Genomic DNA, 26,660 nt, shown 5'->3' with positions numbered 1-26,660 from the left:
GAATGAACAACAAAAAAGACGGATTTTCGGCCTTGTTCCCAAAAGTATTTTTACTCATTCATTTTCTCCACAGGCATTTAAAACAAACACACTTTAATGAAAAGCTCTAAGCCTTGAACAAACTAACCAGCTCTGAGATGAATCATAATACTACAGTCTTTGATTTGAATAACAAAAAAAGGTAAATCTGAGAAAAACAATTAAATTAGTTTATGAGGGAATGAATTAATCATCCCATGAAACATTATGAATGACTCTTGACTAGACATTGACAGCAAGTATAATACAATATACATTTTATTGCAATAATACAGTACTTAAAGGGATAGTTCACCTGAAAATTCTGTCATTAATTACTCACCCTCATGTCGCTACAAACCTGTAAGACCTTTACTCATCTTCAGAACACAAATTAAGATATTTCTGATGAAATCTGAGAGCTTTCTGACCCTGCATAGACAGAAACTAACACGTTCAAGGGCTGAAAAGGTAGTTAGGACATGGATAAAATGTTCCATGTGACATCAGTGGTTCAACTGTAACACAGTGAAGCTATAAGAATATTTCTGTGCACAAAGAAAACAAAAATAACTTTATTCAACAACAACCTCTCTTTTGTGTCAATCTTTAACATGCATTTACGAGATGTTCTTACTACCTTTCTGGGCTCTCAGCTTTCAGATTTCATCAAAATATCTTAATTTGCGTTTTAAAGATGAACAAAAGTTTTACAGGTTTGGAACGACATGAGGGTGAATAAGTAATGACAGAATTTTCATTTATGGGTGAACTATCCCTTTAAACTGACTTGTAGTTTTGAAGTTTATACGCTATTGTAAAATATCACTTTCTCTATGGAGAAAATCATGCAGATGTCTCTAAAGAACAGATACCCTGATGATGAGATGGATGTACTTTGCCGTATCATTCCAGATGAAAGCATGCACATGCCCAAACTGTCCTAAATTGCTGTCGGCACATAAATGAGTCCAGGAGCAAACAACAACCAATGCATTGTTCCAATAGAGTGTGTCGACATATTACAGACAAAGAACAAGAGCCAGCTGTTCATTTAACACCTCCACAAATCTCCTTCCTCGAGGCAAGGGGAAGGACACACACGCGTAAAGTCACACGCACACTCTTGCATGCAGCTTAATCAGCATAATCGATTTGCTGAGGCATCGGTGGGCACTTACATGGCGTTGCTGGCCGTTGTTGCTGATAAAGCAGTAGTTGAGACGACGCCACATTTGGCACATTTTAAAGTTAATCCTGTATGGGGCTCACTCATCTGCCTGCAGAACAGCCAAATAACCAGACAAAACAAAGGGAATGTGTTTACATGGTGGTTTGATTGTATGAAAGGTTATTTTTTTTTCTTTTTCTGGGAGATACAGCCCTTTGTGGACATCATCAAAGATGAAGTGTGTAATTTCTGCAACTTTAGTAACACCAGAGTTGTAATCTGTTTGACTGAGCAGCCAAACTGGGCTGGAAATATCTCTATTGGTTCACCTAACGATGTAAATTTGAGACAAGGCTACCTGTTTTGGCATTTTTGTCACACTCAGATGACACTTTAGCTCTGTTTCCAAACCTAATGAGGTCTACAGCCTACTGCCAACATAGGAAACTGTCTTTTTAAGCAGCTTAGCGTCACTCACAGTTGATTCCAATACAGTTTGGTGTTAGCATGAAACAACACAATACTCTAATAAGTAAAAAACGTATGTAGCACACACACATTAGATATTAGGTGGCCTACTATGTACTTGCATTTAGATTAATCATTTGATACGGTGCACTTATTATGTACCTACAAGTTTTTACATTGTGCTTGTATTTAAAAAAAAATACCTGCATGTAATTACATCTGTAAGTAATTTCCATAATTCCATTTATGATTACACTGTTGACCCATCTCTTATACCTTAACCCACCCTTAAACCTACCCATACCACCAAACATGTCCCTAACCTTATCTGTCTCCCACCTCAGTAGTGGCAAAAGTGTTCTGCAATACAATATGAACACAATAAGTGCATTGTACTTATTTTTTGATGTACATAGTAGTAAAAGCCATATAAAGTGGGACCGGCAAGTTTTTATACCAAAATATTGAATATTTGAATTTTTGTGTGAAAAAAATAAACTTTAGTTCGAAAGTGTGGGACTGGGAAGAATCAAAAATGTAAATACTATGAAAATTTATTTGATCAGTAACAGCAATGCTGTGAAATATTCATTGTTAATTTATGAGAAGTATCTAAAAATGTTTTCTATTTTAACATATTTTAAAATGGAATTTATCATTTGATTTATTTGATCAGTAACAGTAATACTGTGAAATATTATTCACTGTAATTTATGAGAAATATATAAAAATGTTTTATATTTCAATCTATTTTTGAAATGAAATTTATTATTTGATTTATTTTAATTTGTGATCAGTAACAGTAATACTGTGAAATATTATTCACTGTAATATATGAGAAATATATACCAATGGTTTTATTTTAATATATATTTAAAAGGAATTTATTATTTGATTTTTTTTTTATTGGACTGTTAACAGCAATACTGTGAAATGTTATTCACTGTAATAAATGAGAAATATAAGAATGTTTTATATATATATATATATTTTTTTTTTTTTTAATTTAATTTATTATTTTAATTTATTTGATTGGTAACAACAGTAATACTATGAAATATTATTCACTGTTATATATGAGAATACATACAAATGTTTTCTATTTTAATACATATTAAAATGAAATGTATTATTTGATTTATGTTTATTTATTTGATCAGTAACAGTAATACTGTAAAATATTATTCACTGTAATATATGAAAAAGATATAAAAATGTTTTTATTTTTAATATATTTTAAAATGGAATTTATTATTGGAATGGGAAATTATGGAAGAAACATTGCAGTTATTGTTGAAAATAGTTGTGCATCCTAATGTTTGTGCAGGTATTCTGTGACAATTTTTTTCAGGATTCTTTGATAAACAGAAAGTATAAAAGAACAGAATTTGTCTGAAACAGAAATCTTTCAGTATCTACTGTCACTTTTGACACAAGTAATGCATCCTTGCTGAATAAAAGAAAAATCAAAAATAAATCAAAATCTGATCCCAAACTTAGGTGATTTCTTCATCTTAGCTATCTTGCTATTTGACAGGATGACAGAAAGCAGCAGAAAGTTTTTGCAAGCTGTCCAAATTGTCAACAACATTACAATCTGATTTGCTTAAAGACATTATTGAATGACTCAGCAAACTAACTTCCAATTTCTCTTCCAATTTCTAAGAAACAAGTCTCCTTCTTGACAACAAATGATACCAGAGGCAGTAGATAACAGAACTAGTAGAACATATTTACATTTTTTATGAAGTGTCAAGACACTGGAGCATGGGAAATAGGTTTTAAGATATATTTGTTTCATATATATTTGTTTGTGAGATATAGCTAAATGGCACTTACCCTGCTCTGTGTTTTAGTTTCTTATCCAGGATCCCATCTCTCGAAACCAGTTTATTAAACACCAGAATACCAATCACCATGTTAACCTGTAACCACACACACACAGTAACACTCTCAGGGCCTGGTTTCATCAAACTGCAAATGCATAATGGTGAATTACCCATACAGCTCACAAACTGCCCATAGTAAAATCTTTCTTTGAATATAAATGTAAAAAAAGTTCTTTTCAATACAACTGAGAATTTTACAACTAGCTTCAAGCTAGTACATGTTTTGTATTGTGTAGATGCATGGTAGTGTGAATCACCAGTCTTGAAACAAACTGCTTAATGATGCACATAAACGATGGGGTCACAATCTTCAAACCGTACTACGATGGAGTGAGGCAATTTTCTATTTTAACGTTGGCACGGCAGACTAGTCCAGTAAATGACATAAAACATTATAAAGGCACTGGTGTGTGTAGTTAAGACTGATAAATGACTGTAAATAAACAAAGTGTAAAATTACCAGCACAACTGCCGCGGCAGGTCCCACAAATGCATAGAGAAGACCACCTTCCAGAGATAGCCAACAGCTGCAAACACAAAAAACCCAAATATCAGCAAATCTTGCATAAAATTTAACATCCGGCATCAACTTAATGGGGCGTGGCAGTACACAGTCGTATCGTCCTTGAATGTCTGGGGATCTGGAGCCATATGCCTTGGTTCTACATGAGAGACTTTTAGTATGGAACAAGAACTCTAAAGAAATCTTAAAACACTGTTTATATCCAGGTATCCTCAGGAGAACTAGGTGGGACTGTTGCAGTCTTTTGGCTCTGACTCATTATTTCATGCTACTGCTTTAATTGGAAAGATTTTCATGGGCTACGTGTGGGGTCTCTTAAGTTTTCTGGGTAAATACGAGGTAGAAAGAAAAAGAATAAAAATAGGCTGTCTTACTACTGAGGTGTCCCGTATCCTTTTGCTTTCGTGAATCCCATTGAGATAGCGACCACCAAAGCAGGTAATCCTTCAAAAGAGACACAGGTATGATTAAAGGCCACATACTGGGTAATCCTTCAGGGCTGCAGACATTCACAGCACATGTACAGTGGCGACAATAGGAGGTTAAGAATGAGAAGAATGTAAAGCGAGTGGTGCTTGTCCATGCAAAACCAGCAAAGTGGGATTTTTTTGGTGGTTTATTCCTTTGAAAAGCGATAAATGGCTGACATTAAAATTGTATATAATTTTGTATAAATAATATATATATATTACTTATTTTGTTATTTTAAATATATTATTTTAAATATTTAAAAGTTTTTTTTAATGCTACAAGTGCCTTCACAATATTATAACTGTACAGTATGAAATGCACGTATTTTTGTTTTTGCTAAAAATTAAATTTAACATGGTTGTAGATTTTTTTACCTACACTGTCATTCAAAAGTTTGGGATCAGTAATATTTTTAAACTTTTTAAAGTAGTGCTCATCAAGGCTGCATTTATTTGATCAAAAATACTAAAAAAAAAAAAAAAAAAAAAAAAAAAAAAAAAAAAGTAAAATATTATTGCAATTTAATATAAGAGTTTTCTGTTTTAATATATGTTAAAATATAATTTATTCCTGTGATCAAATCAAATTTTCAGCATCATTACTCCAGTCTGCAGTGTCACATGATCCTTCAGAAATCATTCTAATATGCTGATTTATTATCAATGTTGGCAACAGTTATGCTGCTTAATATTTTTTTGGACTTGTGATACTATTTTCCAGATTCTTTAATAAATAAAAAAGGTAAAATAACAGTGTTTATTTAAAATAGATATTCTGTGTAACAATATCCACTACTATTCAAATGTTTGGGGTCAGTAAATTTTTTCTTTCTTTCATATTTTTAAAGAAATTAATACTTTTTATTCAGAAAAAAAGTGAGAGTAAAAGTTTATATTGTTAGAAAAAAATATTTTGAATAAATGCTGTTCTTTTTAACTTTTTATTCATCAAAGAATCAAAGAAAAAAGTATCACATGTTCAAAAAAAAAATATTAAGCAGCACACCTTTTTTCAAAATTGATAAATCAGCAAAGACTGGAGTAATGGCTGATGAAAATTCAGCGCTGCGTCACAGAAATAAATTATTTTTTAATGTATATTAAAATAGGAACCCAATTTTAGAAACTGCAATACTATTACAGTTTTTTCTGTATTTTTGATCAAATAAATACAGCCTTGAAGAGACTCCATTAACAACATTAAAAATCTTACTGATTCCAAACTTTTCAATGACAGTGTATTTGTTTAATTAATAATCCTAAGTTTGAGCAACAGCATGTGCTATTTGTCTACAAACACCACTGCAGGTCTTCAGAAGCACGTCAGGTTTTCCAGTCAGGAACGATATAAATTCCAAACTGTTTGTGACATGAGAACAGGTAAACAACCTAATAAGAATCCCTAGAGTTTTACACTAAAACCCAGCATGTGAAATGCAATTAGCACGACTGTTTTTGAGAGTCTGAAACAATCAAACAGGTCTTGAGCTGAAGTATAATATCATATCTGCTATCTTTCTAATCAACTCTCTCTCTATTTCTCCGGCTCTCATCTTTGCTGGTCTCGAGCAGGACTGCCATTATGAAAGGGCTCTTTCTGCTCCTGCCACCGTCCCGTGATCTGAATATTAACACCGTCCCTCTCTCGCTGGTGGCTCAATTTATTGATGCAATCAGCTTGTCTGAAGAACCAGTGAGGGCTCTCGCGGGTCCCCTCCCCTTACTGAGTCTAAACGAAACTCCGCCCCTAGCCAACATGCAGTCTCATCCTCCACCAATTGGAAAGCGCGCTGCAGTGCACACAGGACTGCTGTTCCTCCCTCAAAGGTAACATTAGTCTCCGGATGGATGAAAGAAAGTATCTGAGAAGGATTAATGAATTTGACCTGGAAACTGTCTATGCTGATATGGTTGTTCCAGCACAGATACAAATTATACCTGTGGATTTATAGTTCAGCTGTACAAACACAGCATAGTCTGCCAGATAGTGAGAACGATGTGACTTTTGTGTTCCTATGACCTGAGTAGGGGTCATGCAATTAAGGAGACCAGCTGTTGTTTTTTGATCCTTAACAGATGTTTTAGATTAGTATGTCTACACTGAGACGCTATTTATCTGAGACGTTTACTTCTAAACAAAAAAAGAAAACACTCAAATGAGAGGTGATGAAATACTGTTATTTTAACTTTGAAATACTGTTTTTTAAGTTTTTAATAGACCACTGAATTAACTGAATAAAGAGATTACTGCACGGTTGTTTTCTACATAAAGCATCCAAAGTTTTTTTTATTTTATTTATTAATTTATTTATTTATTGAAAACAGCTGTCTTAATATTTTTGGAGAAACTGTGAATTTTTTTTTTCAAAAGCAAAGAAAGCAAAGTTCAAATGAACAGATTTTATTTTGTTGTATTATTTATTTATTTTTGTCAAGTATAAATTGCTGGCAAGTACACATTTTATTTTATACATTCACATACATACACACACACACACACACACACACAGATGTGTGTGTGTGTATATATATATATATATATATATATATATATACACACATACATATATATATATATATTTTTTTTTTTTTCAGAATTCTTTAAAAACAAAGTATACATTTTATATAATTTTATTTTATACATTATACATTCATGTATATTTATATATTATATATTTATATATTTTTTTCAAGATTCTTCAATGAAAAAAGTTTGAAAGAACAGCATTTATTTTATTTTATTATTTTTTTTTTGACAAGTATAAATTGCTGGAGGGTATACATTTTATTTTAAACTATATATACATATATAAGCACATATTTAATTATAGATCATTATAGAACTATAATATATATATATATATATATATATATAATAGACGTAATTATATAAAATATTTTCATTTTTTATATTATATTTCTTATAATATTACAGTATGTGTGTGTATACACATGTATTAGTTATATAGAAAATATTCTTTATAATTAATTACTTTAAATGACATGTTCATTTATTGTTATTAAATACTATTTATATAAAATGTAATATAATATTTATTTATATAAAAGTACTTACTTTTATTATATATATATTATATATATAATAAAATTAAATATATTAAAAATAAAAATTCTATTATATATATATATATATATATATATATATAAAAATATTATCATTTTCATATGTTTATTTCTGTATTTATTGTTATTAAATATTATTCACATAAAACATAACAATTATATAAAATAATTTCTTTATTGTTATTAAATTTTATTTTTTAATTATATATATTTATAGAATTATATATTATATATATACTTTTTTTCTTCTGTCATGGCAGATGTAAACATTAACAGAGGTATAATGATCTGGAAGGTGGCTGCTGGCATCCTTAATTTATTCTTTTTGTCTGGTCTATTCACTGCTTAGCAACCGTTGTTATGGCAATGGAGTCATGGACTGATACAAAAGCAGGAGCAACAAGTTCATTTGATAGCAGACATCACTTATGAATTCCAGCGCCATTAAGCTCTGAGATACAAACCACTTCTGATCGGCACAGAACCATATAGATCTAAAATCTGAGTCTTCTTCAAAACAACCACCGTGCACTGATGCGTACAAGAAACATTTCACGGATACCAATAATTTAATTAATCCACCATCAGTGTTTATCAGAATAGCCAAACTAATAAACGGTTCACATATCTGTCTTTGTCTATCTTCTTCTGTCTTGTCTTTTTCCTCTGCACACAGCAAAACACTGCAATGATGGAAAGAGAGAGCCTTGTTTGTTGCTAGGTAACTGGAGGGATGAGTGTTAGCTCTTCTGTAATCAATTTGATGTGTGCGTAAAGTGGTCCTGTATAAGAAACCCCGGGGAGGTATAGAACATACGAGATGATATTTAAAAATTACCCACTCACATCGGCCACATTCAAGAAGTAAATACCAGCTGCATGATGATGATGGAGCAGTAAAAACGTACATTAGTGAACAAATAGAGACCGGGAGACAGAAAGACGGAGAGATGGAGAGATACTGTAAGTGGAATGAAGATCCAAGCACTTACCCCATCCCAAGCAGAGGAAGCGTTTCCGGATGAGCCTGGTCCGAACTTTCCCCGTCACGGCCATATAGGACTGCCAAGCTTCTGTCAAAACCCAGCAGAAGGACGCCAGGAAAAAGAAGTGCAGAAATGCAGTTGTCATCGTGCATATGCCCTGTCCATTTAACAAAGAGAGAGAAAAAAAGAGCAACCAATAAATTATTTTGAAACATTTAGTCAAGTCTAAATGAGGGTTTTCGAACTGTCAGTGGAGGCAGAGTTTAAAGGGACAGTTCACCCAAAAATTAACATCCTGTCATTACTCACCCTCATGTCATTCCAAACCCTTAAGACCTTATATAAAGTTATTTTTGGTTTCTTTGAGCACAAAACATATTTTTGTAGCCTCACAGAATTAAGGTTTAACCACTAATGTCACATGGACTATTTTAACAATGTCCTTACTACCTTTCTGGGCCTTGAATGTGTTAGTTGCATTGCTCTCTATGCTGGGTCAGAAAGCTCTCAGATTTCATCAAAAATATCTTAATTTGTGTTCTAAAGATGAACAAAGGTCTCACAGGTTTGGAACAAGAGGGTGAGCAATTAATGAATTTTCATTTTAGGGTGAACTATCCCTTTAAAGGAGAACTCCATATTATAAAGAAAGAATATTTTTTAAGCACAAAAGCTCATGTAGCACAGGCTCTGGGATGCGCGTCCACCGCGCTACGTACTATTGAATCACGTCGAAAGGTCACGCCAAATGTAGGCAGAACTACAGACCCGGCGTTTACATAGCGAACACGCAAAGCCTAAGGAAGTGCAAGTAAGTCAAACGCTGTTTACAAACAAAAAGGTACAACGATGTTGGACGATTTTGAAGTTGTAGGAGAAAATAAGATGGAGATTTTTGCCATTCTCTACCTTTTTGAGCCAGAGTACACAGACTATGAACTTAGATGTGATTCGTAGCATCGTGGACGCGCATCCCAGAGCCTGCTACATGAACTTTTGTGCTTAAAAAGTACACACATTTTTATTTTTCGAAAAAAAAAAGACTCGTTTCGCTAGATAAGACCCTTCTTCCTCGGCTGGGATCATTTAGAGCCCTTTGAAGCTGCATTTAAACTACATTTTGGAAGTTCAAAATCGGGGCACAAATGAAGTCCATTATATGGAGAAAAATCCTGAAGTGCTTTCCTCAAAAACCACAATTTCTTTACGACTGAAGACAGAAAGACTTGAACATCTTGGATGACAAGGGGGTGAGTAAATTATTTGTAAATTGTTGTTCTGGAAGTGGACTTTTCCTTTAAATTCACTCATTAACTTTCATTAAATCACAAGAAACGTGGACTCACTGAAACAACCAAGATTAAAAAAAACACTGAGGTAGAAAAAAATGGATCCCTCATTGCATCTACTCCCTTTGATTTTCATACAAGGACTGAAAAACAACAAAGTCGCAGACAGAGAACATGTTTCGCTCCAGGCTCATCTAGACCACCATTTAGGGCTTGGTGCTTTGATGGTATGTACTGTGTTGTACAAATGAGGTCTTGTGGGTATGGATTGTGGGTTTGGATTAAAAATTGGACTTTACTTCTAAACATAAAAAGAGAATAATGGGGTCACTGAGATATTTTTGGGAATAAAAAATGCAAGAATGCATTAAATCAAGTGACAGTAAAGACTTTTCAACTGAAATATGCATTTCAAGTAAGTGCTGTTCTTTTGAACTTTCTATTCATTGAAGATTGCAGAAAAAAGTATCACGGTTTTCATAAAAATATTAAACAGCACAAATATTTTCAACATTGATAATGTTAAGCAACTACATTAGACAGCAACTTGTCTTTTGAAAATCATATTTCCTATGTTACAAAAACAGCACTGAAACAGCTACAAAACATGTTAACTGTTTCTGATGCAGAAAAGTTAGTTCATGCATTCATAGGGCGGACGGAATCGTGAAATTCAGTTATAAAAATGGAATTTACTGAATAACGCAGAATGTCATGGAAGTTTGAATGAATTAATCAAAAGTAGGCCATTACACCTAATTCAAATTGCAATATGGACTAGTATCTGTAAATACTACAGCACCAAAATACCATTAAAATGTGAATCCTGCATGTTCTGCGTGTCTCTGTTTTAATGAATGGAGCAGATGTGCAGTTTTGTTTACTACACACACTGAAGCGCGAGTGACGCTCGCGGTGATTTCAGCGTCTGTCGTCTCACTAAATGAGGACATAAATACATGAACAATATCTGCTGAGAGTCACTTTATGAGCATTTGACCGTTCAATTTTAGGAAAACTAGCGTTATATCATATACACACAGAAATGTAAAGGTAGACACGGCAACCCGTCAAAATAAAAGTCTGGTTTAACTTGAAGACATTGTGCCAGATATATATTACTACTATTATTACTACTACTACTAAAATAAAACAGGCATTTTTTTTAGGGTATAATCGCACAACATTTCTTCCATGTCTCATTTTAATAGTAAATGCCCCTTTGTTTGGCAATAAAAAAGTCTGTTTAATTTTCAATAATTAAAAGATAAATGAAATTAATGTTTTATACCTTCCTATGATAATTTTAAATACACAACACAGAATTTCTGAGGGTAGAAAACCTTTCATAAGGCTATTTAAGAATAAATTTGAATCAATTAAGTACGCATTCAAATAATTAGACATGCTACAACAGAATTTGATAACAATAAAACATATGGTGAGAAAAAATAAAACATTTCATAGGGCCCTAAACATGTCGTTTTTGTTAAACCTTTATTAAATTGATGTGAAATTGTATAAGTTTCATGATTGTAATTAATTAGACATGCTCTTTGATTAATAAAATTTAATTTAACCATTAAAAAGGAGTTGAGAAAAATTAAAATGGGAAAAAATGGAATCCAGAAAAATTAAATTTCATACGGCCCTACATTTATGACCTCTAGACTGGACTATTGTAATGCACTGCTAGGGGTTTGTCCTACATCTTCAATAAACAAGTTACAGTCCAAAACACAGCTGCTAGAGTCCTTATCAGGTCAAGAAAATATGATCATACTACCCCAATTTACAGTCACTGTAACCTAGGCACTGGCTACCTATTAAGTCCGTATCAGTTACAAAATATTACTGATTACTTATAAGGCCCTTAATGGTTTAGCTCCTGCATACCTAGCTAGTCTTTTATCACACTACAATCCATAACGCTCCCTACGGTCGCAAAACTCTGGACTTTTGGTAGTACCTAGGATAGCAAAGTGCACTAAAGGAGGTAGAGCTTTTTCACATTTAGCTCCTAAACTCTGGAACAGCCTTCCTAATAACGTTCAGGGTTCGGACACCCTCTCTCTGTTTAAATCTAGATTAAAGACACATCCCTTTAGCCAAGCATTTACATAATGCATCTCATAATCTTGTACTTTAGATATATCTGATCTAATGCACATTATCATTCTCAACAGCAGCTACACTAATTTTGTCTCTATTTGTTTCTCCGTTTCTGCTAGGAATTACATAAGCTTCAGTCTGGATCCAAACCTTACAAAGATCTAAGATGACCGGACACCTGAGAAGAGACAATGCCAACCCTTCAGAGGACCTCAGAAGTGCCAACCCTGAAACAACATACAGAACTACCAAATTCTGCTGTAAGTTGCAACATTTATTGCAACATATTGCAACACAGACTGCAACATATAATCATTCCTGTAATAATGTTTACCATCTGTTCAATTACATGTCATTAATTAACTGATTTTTATTTTACATTTCTGCTATATGTACATCAACTTGACAGTCACCACTGATAAGCTACTACTAAATATACTGTAGAAACCTACATTTTCTGTAAAGCTGCTTTGCAATGATTTGCATTGTAAAAAATGCTATACAAATACACCTGAATTGAATAATAAATGTTTCCTAAGCACCAAATTGTGATTTCTGAAGGATCATGTGAAACAAAAGACTGTAGTAATGCCTGCCAAAAATTAAAATTTGCCATCTCAGGAATAAATTACATTTTAAAACATTAAAACAGAAAACAGTTACTTTAAATTGTAATAATATTTCACAATATTACTGTTTTTGCTGTATTTTCAAACCTAAACGTTTCAATGGCAGCCTATCTATCTATCTATCTATGATATAAATTTATTCATACTGTGATATGCGTCATACAATCCGCCCTGACCAGCATCCCATGCTTCTGATTCCAAATCTAGGAAATCTCGCTGTAATTAGAGCATATGTGCTCCGGACATTCTCAACACTTTGTCACCAACAGAGAGGAGTCAGAGAGATGCCTTCTGCACCAAAACCACAAAATATTACCATGTTTCTCACCAAATGAGTATCTTCCTCACTGAATTTGTCAGTCGATGTGTTTCATGCAAATCCTTTAAGACTGGGATGATCAACGTGACAAAAACACCTCTCTCCTAAAACCGGGGTTCCCACCAAATTCGACAAACCAATGTTTCATGAGATTTACATTTAGAAATAATTAGAAAAATATCCACTAACTTCAGAAATTTCCATGATTTTCAAGATTTTCTTCTTTTTCATGACTTTACTGGAAATCATTATTTTAAATGCAATTTTAGTTGTAGCCTTAGTCCCAGGTTAAATGCCATTGTTAGTTTTTATCATATTTAGTCAACCTTATCCTATTTTACTTTAGTCAGGCTTTAGTCGACTAAAAGTTTTATCATTTTAGTGTAGTTTTAGTCAATTAAATATTTTTCCCATTTTCATCATGCTGTATAATGATTCAACTGATTGAGATATATATATATATATATATATTTAGATTTTTTAATATATATATTTTTTCATATTAAAATGTTTTTTTTTTTTATATTTTATATATTGTGTGTGTATATATATATATATATATATATGTGTGTGTGTGTGTGTGTGTGTGTATATATATATATATATATATATATATATATATGTTCCTGATTGGTTGATAGAAAGGATCAACAATAATGTTGATACAGGAACATCCAGTACCTTACTTTGGTAAAGCACATCAAAGGTGGCGGACCTTGAGACAAATCCACCCACCAGTTAGCCACCGACAAGTGAATCTGACAGAGGAAGAACCTGTATGCTCATGGCATAGCAAAGAGTTGGGAACACAGTCGACATGAGCCAGAGACAAGCTGGACGGGATGTAATGAAGACCCTACTTCCACCTGCTCCCAGTCCACCTGATGCGGCCAGGACGAATGCTGTGAAAATGGATCAGCTGGCAGCATGCGATGGGACACCTGATGCTGATGAGCTTTCTCACTCTGCCATAAAACCACAATTCCTCAGTAAAGCAGCTTTCATGAGCTCATGCACACAACGTCTGAGAGATTCAGTTTGAAGTTCACAGCCAGTGTGTGTCTAAGCCAGACGACCTCCTGGACCTATGTTCCCTTTTGCATTCGCTGTTACTTGACTTCTAGAATTAGAAGGACACCGTGGCCTACTTGTCTGTGGACAGTTTTTACTTTCATGGTTGCCTGTATACGTAACACTGGAAAAGAAAAAAAGTAAACTATTTTATAAAACTATTTTATATTTTAGAGAACTATTATACTGCAAAGCCACAGCTCAAGGACTTTTCAACTAAATTTAGCTTTGTCTGCACGTACTTCACTGCTTGGAGATACTTTAAACTAGAGGTAGATACTTTAAAGTCCCAATGAAACCAAAATGCAAGTTTTTTGGCTTTTAGTATGAATTTGTTAGCCTTAAGGTTATAAGCTAGTGTGCTTCAAAGCAATAACAAAATTTGCATTTAGAAGACAGAAGCATTCAAAATGTACAGTCTCTAACTTCCACCAATATGGATCAATGGTTTTGATGACATCACCCTGCACTTTAGCTTCTCATTCAACTTTCTGTCCAATCAAATGCTCTCTAGAATCCAAAGCGCCCCGACCCCCACAAACTATAAATAGACACTGAAGCTGTGATTGAAATCAGTCACTTGTTCACTGAATTTGTATTTTCTGTACAGTGAATGGCACGAAGTGCACTATATAGTCGATAGGGAATGATTCAGACAGTGTAAATATGCTTTTTATTGTGGCGAAAGAAGTCTGGTTTTGCACTGTCACAGAAACCGCTGTAGCGTGCACACAGTCTGCTCCAGTCCAGAGACATGATAGCATGGAGCGGATCACATGCGCAAGTCAGCGCAGACCACAAAACGTATCGGACCCATTTGAATTCTACACGCTTAATAGACCAATTTGGAGTAGACGTCACAGTTACGTCACTTGCAGCTGCCTGCGCATAGTGGTTGCAGAAAAACACTGGTAACAAGTGGAGATAAATGGGTAAAATCCATGGAATAAGAGAAAAAACGTTGTGCCTTTTGATGTCAAAATCGGAATGCAAATAATTTTTATAGAATACTGTCATCAAAGACGCCATCCGAAGCTAAACGCATATGTTTAAACTTGCTATGGATAAAAACGGCTATGATTACTCTACTTTTAAAACATATATTTGATTTAAACAATACATCTACATAATATTCACATATGCTGTTCATAGGGGACATACTGCATTAGCCCTACAGTTACAGCATATATTAAATATTACTTAAACCGATTACTATTAACATTTTCACATAACATTTATTTTTATATCTCACAATTCTTACTTTTTTTCTTGCAAATGCAAGTTTATATCTCCTTATTCAGACTTTATAACTTTTAACTCAAACATAGTGAGTTTGTCAATTCTCAGGGGATAAAAAAAGCCAGAAGTGTGGGATATAAACTCATATTCTGAGCCGAGGGGAAAGAGAGAATGACAAGTTGTTTTTCCTTATTATAATTGTGAGATCATTTTTTGATCAGTCATTTTTAGATATAAAATCAAATTTACCTTTTTTTATTCTTTTATTCCATGGCTCCATAGACTGCCACTTGAAAATCGTCATTTTCTGTCACCACAAAAAACATCATCCTTGTTTCGGATCTGTAAGACTATCCCACTATCTAACGTCAATTTCGTTGAATAACAGTGCTTATCGCTGGGTGACAAGCTCTTGTAATATGCAGAGAACATTTTGAAAATGACATCTAATCAATATAATCTATACTTTTTTTAAATGTAACTATTTTGTACCGTATCCGTGTAATTCTCCAGGGTTTTCTATCTCTCCGGGGTTTTCTACAACCATGATGTGCACACACCCTGAATGTTTACAAACCTATAATTGGTCTATATTTTATAGCGATACGGATGAGACTGTTGCTGTTGTACCCTGTTAAATGCAGATTTACTTTTTAATTTGGTTGGCCCAAGCTGTGATATAAACAAAACGCTATTGGCTATTTACAAAAAATGGGGTGGGACTGCTTGATATGTCCCGCCCTGCCTTCCTGTTTCAGTTGAAACTACGTCAACACATAGAATTTAGAATTACAGCACCACTTTTTATAAAGTGGTAAAGAGGTAACATTCAGCAATACCAATTCTTTTTCATTTCTAAGTGTTGAATTTCATTCTATTTCTAGATGCACTTCATTCTATTTCCTGCCTAATGCTAGCTGCTTAGCAAACGAGATGGGAGGTGATGATCCTCACGGCACATGCATGTCACCGCAGGACCTCACAGCCATATGGGCCAGTGCTAATGACTGATGAAGAAACACTTATGCCACACAGAGCATAAATTAACTACTATAAATATAGTATCGATTGACACTCTTAACAAGTAGCTTGCATGACTGTTAAGGCTGTGTTTATTACAGCTGGGTAATGGGGCAAGCACAAGTGGCAGCCAACACAAATGGACAGAAGAAAACTTCAAACATAAGAGAAACATAATGTACTTTGTCAGGTCTTCTATACACATATTAAAATGATTTCTGAAGGATCATGTGACACTGAAGACTGGAGTAATGGCTGTTGAAAATTTGCATCACAGGAATATTTAAAAAATATATTACGTAGAAAAAAACCCTAACTTTCTATCCTAATGTATCCTAATGCAGATCACACAGAGCAACAAGATGCATTCAGATCACATTTGAAATATCTGAAGGCACATGACACCAAAAGCAGCTAACCTGAGTGGGAATTTGACTTGTATCTTTAAGTACCAAATGTACTATATCTGTATGCGTGTGGGTTTGCCTGAAGAGCTGGGCAGCAGAGGAAGTGGAGGGGGTGGCACACAGCCTCAGCTGAAATCCTGAGTACACACTGCCCTTTACAAAGGCAAATTGCCGGGAGATATTGAGCCCACTGTGTCTGTATCCATGGCAACAGAGGAAGTTCAGGAGAACAGTAAAGTACAACATAGCTGACGTAAAGGGAGGCGCGCGTCGATGTCGAAGGGCTGATGCTGATGTGCGCTGCTGGGATTCAAATACGTGAACGTGAGGCCGGGGAGGGTTCAAGACATTAGCTATAAGGTTTGCGAGTTCATTTTCATACATGACATTGACTCTCTGGTGTAATGCTAACTCACTTCAATAAGCCTCCGGACACACAGTTTGAGGTTGGAAAAATACGAAAAAAATTAGCCTATATAATATGCTTCAAATTATGAGAAATATTAAAATCACTGTAAACATTGAATGCATAATGAAATTCATTTATGTATAGAGCTGGGTTTTAATTTATGAGACTGCATGTTTGAACACACTAGACGACTCTGTGCCCATAATGGCAATTCAATGCCTGTACACTTCAATAAAATGCAATTAACTAATACATTAATGTAATGAATTGAAAGCAACTCAAATGCAAAATAGAACATTAATAATGAAATATCCTGAAGCTTTGTTTGTGGAATAGCTTTTTTACAAGATGCTTTCCAACAGTGTTCTCTGTTAAAGTTCACTATATATTAGTGCTGCGTATTGGCACAAATTTGGCCGAGATACAACTATTTTAAAATCTGGAATCTAAGGGTGCAAAAAAGTCAAAATATTGAGAAAATTGTCTTTAAAGTTCTCCAAATGAAGCACTTAACAATGCATATTACTAATCAAACATTAAGTTTTGATATATTTATAAAATATCTTCATAAAACATGATCTTTCCTAATATCCTGATTTTTGGCATAAAAGAAAAATCAATCATTTTGACCCATAAAATGTATTTTTGCCTACTGTTACAAATATTCATAATAATATAAGCTACTTAAGACTGGTTTTGTGGTCCAGGGTCATATATATCTTGTACAGTGCATGGCAAGTAATCTGTAAAATATACATGTATTGGTGCATATATTTTGCGACTAATGAGTTTATGGTCATGAATGTGTTTTTTCTGAAGTAAATGTGACGTTATATTGTATATAAGCTTTTATATTATATATAAGCTGTTATATTGGTGTCTTTCCGCGGCTGAAACACTGAATGAACAATTACATGAGACAGGATATGGATTTCAGCAAGTTGTACACTTTTTTTTACCATACGTTTAGATGTTCATTCATATTTATTTTGTGTTGTAACTGGTAATAAAGCAGACGAGATGATTAGTTCACATACTTTCGTGCTGCTGATTCTTTTGAACTGAGTCACTACAGCGATCTGTCAGTCCACATTAAACAGTGCCAAAACAGCATTTATTGTTTGAATACTGTAATAAAATGACCATAATTTAAAATCTGAGACTTTGTTTGATACCAAAAGTAACTAAGGCTAAAGCTTATTGTGATTTATTGGATGGGAAGCGCGCTACAATGTGTGTACTGAAAACAGGCTAAACTAATTGATTCTTGGGAATTTAAGAATCAATATCATTTCAGAAAAATGAGAATCGATTAAAATTGAGAAATCAAAATAAAATAAAAAATATAGATTTTTTATGTTTAGATTAGATTTCATTTTATTGTAACCATGCAGAGTACAAATACACAGCCAATAAAATGCACTGTTAAAATAAATAAAATAAAATATAAATAATATAAAATAAGCCCATATTTTTAAAAGCTTGAGCCTGCATCCAAATCGAATCGTGAAAATTTAATTTCCCTTTACGCATTTGTCATCTTACACTTCGCCAAGGGTGATACTTTAAATGGCGCTGCTCTCTTTGGTTTTCAGTCTACAGGAATGGGTTTACGTCATTCTATCATATCACTCACACGTTGCGCAGGGACCAAGCTGTCAGAAGATATCTATAGAATACTGTGCTCCTCACGAAGCTACTAAACTGTAAGGCTGGGGGGAATATACCACCCCAGATAATATCTACAGATGCCAGTGTCATAAGTTTGCCAGTGCAGTAGGTCAGTTTGCCCATTAAGCTGTCATTAATTATTTATCATTCAGCTGTTCAAACATGAAAAAGACTGACTCATTTTATCCCAAGGCAAAGTTATAGATAAAACAAATTAGAGTGTGTTTTTTATTGAAAGCTATCTCTACAGATCATCAAAGTGGCTGATGTGTCAGAAGCATTCAAATGCTTGACTTAAAGCGCAATGATTTGATCCGTGAGTCATCCGTCACGGTTTCTTATCAACACAGAATCCCTTTCATTTCAGATGATTCTTCGAGGGAGCTTTAATATTCTCTTTGAAGATATGATTAAATGATCCCATGAATAATAATAAAAAAATAATATAGCATAATCTAAGTCATTTAAAAGTAAATATGCACTGGGAATATGAGGTCACAGCACTGTCCTCTGCAAACGAGTAGAATAAACCTCTGATAATAGGAAGGAGCAACTTAATAATATAATTCTACATTTATGTAATTAGAAAAGTCATTAATTCACTACTGACAGATAATTGTCCTCAGTAGCAAAATTAACTAAAAAATTAAGATGCTTTCTAAACATGATTCATAACTTTAGATATCAGATATCTTGTCCAATCAGCCTTTTTTTTTTTAAAGTAAACCTAAGTCAATTTATTTTATCTCCCAATGAAGCCTGTTTAACCTTTATTTTAAAAATGTTCTATGAATATTTACTCCTATGTTATGAGAACAGCTTGACAGTGAGCAAGTGACATTAAAGGACAAAAAAGCTCAACAACAACAAAAAAACAACATAGTCAATACTCAATATATTCCAAGTCTTTCTGAAGCCATATTACAGCTTTCTGTAAAGAATAGGCTCAAATCTAAGCCGATACAGACTGACACCAAAGCTGTGGTAGCAGTGGCTGTTTAAAATAGTTCAGTGCTTTCACAGATCAGCACAATGTAAAGGAGGTGTTGTTACTATAAGGCATGGCTAAGAGTCAAACTGACATGATGCTGAAATGCAGGCTAATTAAGCCAGATTATGCAACAAGGAAGAATATGCTTCAAATGGTCTTTTTTCCCTAGTCTGGATATTTCAGTGATCCTGCCGTCATTGCACTCTTGAATTGTAGCACGATATCTCATTGTAACAACTATTTATTCACACTCTGTCAAGATTATTGCTGGAAACGCTTTTCTCCTCGCCAATTAATGTTACATACTCCCCACATCTACCCTGATACAAACAGCACTCTTCAGCTCTTTGAGCAGGGTTGTTTCTGTTTTGACATAAATGCCTTTCCTACATTAATATTTATGACAAATGCTGCTGCTCCGCCAAGATACGAAAATGTTGCTTTCTATTATTCAACAAGTGAGGTAAAATAAAAGCACCGACACTACAATAGTAGCATCTAAACAATTCATTAAGTATGGCTGCGCCAACCTCTGCTTAATAGGGGAATATTTAGAATAGATACCACAAATAATCACACAGCGTTTTCTTCTATAGTTTCCTTCACTGCTAACTGCATTGAGTGTTACTAGTGTCATCGTTTACAAAATGAAAAAACCTCAGTGAGGTAAGTACTTTTTAAATTCCGAATGCTTTTCATCATGTTCAAACATTGCTCGGATCGGTTCTCTCCAATCAAAATCCTTGATGTTTGTGTTTGGAAAGGTGCCGCGGGCTATCCTCACATCTTAGTACTTGAGGAGATAAACAAGTCAGCAAGTGATCAAAAGGAAGTTGCACATAAATACAGACACTAAATTATAGACTCGTCTTGAAGGTGAAGATTAGGATCATTTTATGATGTTTTTGAGGTCTGGCGCAAAAAGATACCGAAAAATGTTTAGTAAAAAAGCTGACCATCAATTCTTAAGAGATGCATGATGATTCAACATGATGCTTTTTCCTGTCCTTATATAAGTCAATATTAAACAAATGTATCCTATTAACTCTGTAAAACACTTTTTTTGTTTTTACTGCGCATGATTCATCAGTGCACATTATTCAGAAATGTCTCTGTAATGTTCTATAAAAATAAAACAACTTTAATTATAATAACTGTCTTGGCTGACCAGTAAAGGGTAGTGAATCATAAATTGATTCCAGTATAATTTCTGGATTTCATCTGAGGTAGCAAATAGACAATAGCAAATTGAATTTGAATCTTGGAAGTAGAAATTAAATTAAATTAATCTAACTATAATGTTTTTACTAGAAATGTTTGTCAAGATGTCAACCTTGCCTCAGATTTTAAAAGGTTTTAAAGCTGTGTATGGTTTATTTGAATACTAATAAGATATATACAGACAGACAGAATGATAGACAGAATGATAGATAGACAGATAGACAGATAGATAAATAGACAGATAGATGTCTCGATTTTTAATAGATTTTTACGAAACAATATTAATTCTTAAATCCCAAGAACCAATTAGTCTAACCTGTTTTCTGTTAAAGGGGTCATTGGATGCCCATTTTCCACAAGTTGATATGATTCTCTAGGGTCTTAATGAAAAGTCTATAATATACTTTGGTTAAAAATTCTCAATGGTTGTGTAAAAAACACCCTTTTTACCTTGTCAAAATGAGCTCTGCAAAAAATCATCCCATTCTGAGGGATTGTTCCTTTAAATGCAAATGAGCTCTGCTCGCCCCGCCCCTCTCCTCTCTGTGGAGTGACGAGCTGTGCTCGGAGAGATTGTTTACTTTAGCCGCATTTAGCACGATTAGCCGCCAAACTTGCTAACTAGCACGTTATTAGGAAAGGCGATTGCAGAGACTCATAAAAAAAAAAAAAAACTTTGTATCAAATTGTATCAAATTACAAGCTTGTGAATCAGTATCGAATTGAATTGTGATAGATAGATAGATAGATAGATAGATAGTAGATAGATAGATAGATAGATAGAGTCAATCACTGTGGCTGCCAAGCCAAACTCGCTCAATTAATTGCTCCAAACTCCACTGAGATAATTGAAGGCTGATGACGTGAAAAGTCTCCTTTAACACTTCTTCTTTAAGACTGACCAACTTTAAATTGAAAGTAAAAGTTAAAGTGAATAAAGTCTGATTCATATAAATCTGTCGTTTCATTTCCACTGACAGCTACTACATACTGGCACTCGGATACTTCACAACTCACCACTGGATTAAATGGCACCTTTTCTTGCAGCGAGAGATAAGAGGAAGTCTCGGAGCACCATTTAATAATCCTAGAGCCCCATAAGACACTTTAGGTGCTGCTAATGGAATAAACGCAGAGTCTGCTTCTGTCCCGATGATTCTCTTAAAAGAGCTACAGCACAGACCGTACGTCTTCAGCTCTTGTCTCAACACTCACTAGCAGTATACACATCGTAATATCTCACGGGTCTACTGCATGAAAAAACATATTGACTAAAGGTCTATATCTGTGCTACATTTCAGCTGAAAAAGCTCCTTTATTAAGAGCAGGTTTGTACTGAACATCTATCAAAGGTTCCTATTTGTTGCACGTCCTTAGTATTTCAGTGTTTGATTCACTAAGCACCCGTGATCCAAAATAACGAGGTATAAGCATGTCTGCGTCTGTTTCTGCGTCTACTTTCATAGCTGCCATTAATCAAACCTATGAAGATCCAAACACCAGAAAAAAGAAAAGCACATTTTAAATTACTGACAGGGGACTAAACTGTTGTCAGCGCCTTAATCATTTCGTGGGAGGAAAGAAGAAATGCTTTACATCTTTGATGCAATAAAGACGTCAAACCCTTTGTATCCCTAAAAAAATGAATCATTCTACAATACAGATTTTGCTTACAATTGTGGAGGGGTCAACATTTGTTTCATTTCCAATTCGCAAATAGAATTTGCAGTCATTTGGGAGAAATGCTCAACCCTCCCTCATGCTAAATGCAAAATGATGTGGTGTGGAATTAAAGTGGAAGATGGCAGTGTGTATGATCAGCACTGACAGGCCTTCAGATCAGCTCAACGTTCAGAGAAGCCGCAGGCTGAGTGCTTCTTCCTCGCATGACCATCACGTCATATGTGCGACCTCCATCTGGAGGCGAAAGCCTGCGCCCTATGACACACGTATGCATCCTCACCAGCGTGATGAAGCAGGAATTACTCTAAATTGCTGCTTTAGAGCGTGGCAAATAGCTGCAAAAAGAACTGGCAAGGAAGTGATACACTGGAGAATGACATTTCATTGTCATGGTAACACAGACGCACTGCCCGCTTTAAAATGCTGTACTGATGCCTTAGATGTGGACAGAGCAGAGGTCCAGATGTAATTACGGTCCATTAATGGACCGGACTTGCCATACTGCTGTCATCAAGACTTGCGCTGGACGTTCTTAGAATAATGACGTCAGTAACGATACATTGCACCACAACAGGCCAAAGCACATGCATGTCTAATACACAAAAAACAATGTAAATGCCATGTTTAATGGCAAACAACCCACCAAAGCTCTGTTCCAAAACCTTAAGGCATTGTAGGCATGCTCCCAAACACAAAAGCTGTTCCAAACTGTAGGCAGCAAAACTATTCTGCCTTCTAAAATATCTCATTTTGGCTACATTCTAAAGCACCTCATGTAGTGTTCATGAATAAAGGACTATCATAATGCACCGCAATACGCTGAGTGAAGTTATTCATTCCACATGTGAACTGAAAAGCATTAATACAAAATGGTGAATTTTACACTGTGCAAAGGAAAAGAGTCAATAATTCATACAAGTAATGTACTGTACATTACTTAAATTAATTATTGAATACTTTTCCGTCGTACAGTTTTACATTCATTAAAGCCGTTTTAAACCAAACCTCTGTTTGCATTGTTTCAAAGCTGATTTTAGAATTATTGGGTCTGTAAAATATTAAAAACGGAGAGAATACTGTCCTGCATGCCGCCAAGTCTTCTTTAAAAATCCTTATAATTTTTTTAACATGAATGTTCTGTCTTACAACTTGAAGAATCTATACCTGAAGAAGCATTGCTATTTAAATAAATATAAAGATTTAGAAAACTATGACAGTGTATAAGTTTTCTGTGCAAGTATCGATGTTGTACGCACATGCCTGTAACTATCCATGTGTAGAGGTAGTAGTATTTGATCTGTATACAGTGGCATGCAAAAGTTTGGGAACCCCTTGCAGTGAAAATGTGAAAATGTGAATAATTTTAACAAAGTAAGAGACATTTCTTATTTTTTATTTAGTACTGTCCTTTGTAAGATATTTTACATAAAACATGTCTACATATAGTCCACAAGACAAAAAAAATAGCTGAAATTATTAAAAGTTTGGGAACCCTTGGTTCTTAATACTGTGTGTGGTTACCTGGATGATATATGTTTTTTTTTGTTTGTTTTTGTGATGAAACATGATGCATTAAGAGCTGGAGGGAGAAAACTTTTGAACAGGATGAAGATGTCCAAATTTGTCTTATTTTGTTGAAATATAATTTTTTTTTTTCCCATTTAGTACTGTTCTTCGGAAGCAACAGAAAATACTTTAATGTTTTCCAGAAGAAAAAAATACAATTTACTTCAAATTCAAAATGTTTTCACCCCCCCGGCTCTTAATACATCATGTTTCCTTCTGGAGCATCAATGAAAGTTTGAACCTTTTATAATAGTTGTTTGAGTCCCTCAATTGTCCTCAGTGTGAAAATCTGGATCTCAAAATCATACAATCACTGCTGGAAAAGGTTCAAATGATGATTCAAATGATTCAAAAGATGCCGAAAAAATAAAGAATCTGCAAGACCTGAGGATTTTTCTGAGGAACAGTGCTCAATTTAACTCTTCAGAACAAACAAGGGACTCATAGATCATAGATATCCAGTTAATCACACACAGTATTAAGAACCAAGGGTTCCCAAACTTTTGAAGGGGGTTATTTTAATAACTTCAGCTATTTGTCTTGTGGACTATATCTTTTTTATGTAAAATATTGTACTCAGGACAGTACTAAATAACTAAATGACCTCTCTTATTTTGTTAAAATTATTCACATTTTCACAGATTCTGCAAAGGGTTCCCAAACTTTCACATGCCCCTGTATATCTACATAGATCTTTTTGTTTAAATAGTAATGCTTATTTTTGTTTTTAATGAAATAATAAACAATCTGTATAATTTCCAGAAACATTCCTATAAAAAAAGAGAAAACATTGGCCTTTTAAACTGTTTTATAGAGCCAATAAATAGCTTAATTAAAGCCTATATGTTTGTCTTAAAAGCATGCTTTTATAACCCATATGCCCTCAATGTGCAGATGGAACGCCAGTCAATCATCTCACCAGGTTTTGGAACAGAGCTACAGTCAACGCCATCTTTTGATCAGTTTACTGTAATAGGAAATTCGTTTATTTTAACCTTGGGAATTCACTTCCTTCCATCCCAGAACGCTCGTTAGAATTAGACTTGGAAAAAGCTCATGCCTTGTGCTGCCTGTACCGAAATGTCTGACTGTGCGACTGAGTAATGTGTTATTCCCGCAACGGCGTTGACTCACTCAGAAGCCCTATCTGTGTGGGCAGCGTAGGAATAACGTTCCACTCTGTGTAAACCCTCCTCTGATGATAACCAAAAACCACCAGCTGTGCAAGTCCTGACAAGCTTGTAAGCAGTGAGAAATCAACCTCTTTTATCTTGTTTACTCAAACGAGGGCAAATGAGTGTCGTTTGTAAGCGTGAGAGTGAATAATTAATCTTTGTTCTTCCGAAGTTCTGCAATTTCCCATATCCAATCATCTCTGATGTCGAATTTGAAACGGTGAATGTGAGAAAATTTGACTCTAGGATCTACTGATCAGGATCTGCATCGTATAATTACATCTTGAATGACTTACATACACCATCTCACTGTGAGCTGAAAAAAAAATTGAGCATTTCCATCTAGCTGGAAGCCCATTTAGTCCTTTTTAAAAACTAATTGCTGACATGTAAAGAGCTTTAAAATGCTTTCACCCTACCTGGATCCTGAACTTTAGATGTTCCGTTCACAATGGCACCAAATGTTCACATTCACGTGGGCTCCGGATATTGCAGAGAGATTGTTATATAACTGAACCATTTGGACTGTGAACAATAAAGGACTTTTGCTTCAAGTTTACTGTGATGCACATCTACTAATCATCATCATATACAGGATAAATATTATTTGTAACAAACCAAACAGACAAAGCTCACTCCCTGCTTGCCTAACTGAACACCATCTTTGCTAAACCAAAAAACCTGTTTGATGATGAAAGACTGTTTAGTCTTTAGGGAAGCCGATTACTTGGAAAGAGGTTAGGATAGCTGGGACGATAAAAAAACCTCCAGCATGTAACAATGTCAATAATTCAAAGTGCATTTTTGGTGTTTTGTCTCTTGTTTGTGGAAAAACACAGGGTGAAAAACCTTCACAGTCATGTCTATTCTATTTGTGGTTTATACAGACACAATCTTTCGCATCTCGGACCTGTGTCTGTCCATTTTGCATTCGCATTGTATAATTCAGAATGCAGCCAGCTGGATTGTGGCTAATGTATTTAGTGGCTCTGAACATAGAGAGGCATCATCATCATTTCTCTTTGGCATTGGACACAGAGCAATGTACTCATTCACTAAAAATAACTTCTGTGGCTTGTGGAGTACTAATTTAAGACCCATATATAATCTAGCATACAGATAAACAATGCTGAAAATGCATGGAGGAAACAATTTTGTGACATATTTCAAACAAACAATAAAGAAATACAATCCAAATGCAATCATATAATAAACTGTGCTTCTTTAGCTCAAATGACTCTTAAATTTA

At 34.4% G+C, this 26,660-nt stretch overlaps 1 protein-coding gene across 3 annotated transcripts in view; it reads right to left on the bottom strand.

The window, feature by feature from the left end:
* adgrb3 (adhesion G protein-coupled receptor B3) overlaps window positions 1-26,660 on the bottom strand; it is a 206,300-nt gene that overhangs the window by 15,810 nt on the left and 163,830 nt on the right. For all 3 annotated transcript variants that reach the window (XM_051125797.1, XM_051125798.1, XM_051125799.1), the window contains 5 exons: window positions 8,616-8,766; window positions 4,444-4,513; window positions 4,007-4,073; window positions 3,497-3,582; window positions 1,200-1,298 (listed from right to left, as the gene is read on the bottom strand). In XM_051125797.1, the coding sequence (XP_050981754.1) occupies window positions 1,200-1,298; window positions 3,497-3,582; window positions 4,007-4,073; window positions 4,444-4,513; window positions 8,616-8,766 (473 nt within the window). The remainder of the gene's footprint in view (window positions 1-1,199; window positions 1,299-3,496; window positions 3,583-4,006; window positions 4,074-4,443; window positions 4,514-8,615; window positions 8,767-26,660) is intronic.

The sequence above is a fragment of the Labeo rohita genome, chromosome 13 (genome assembly GCF_022985175.1).
Source record: "Labeo rohita strain BAU-BD-2019 chromosome 13, IGBB_LRoh.1.0, whole genome shotgun sequence".
NCBI lineage: Eukaryota > Metazoa > Chordata > Actinopteri > Cypriniformes > Cyprinidae > Labeo > Labeo rohita.
The sequence above is the reverse complement of the archived record's forward strand: the minus strand, read 5'-3'. Positions and strand labels throughout refer to the sequence as shown.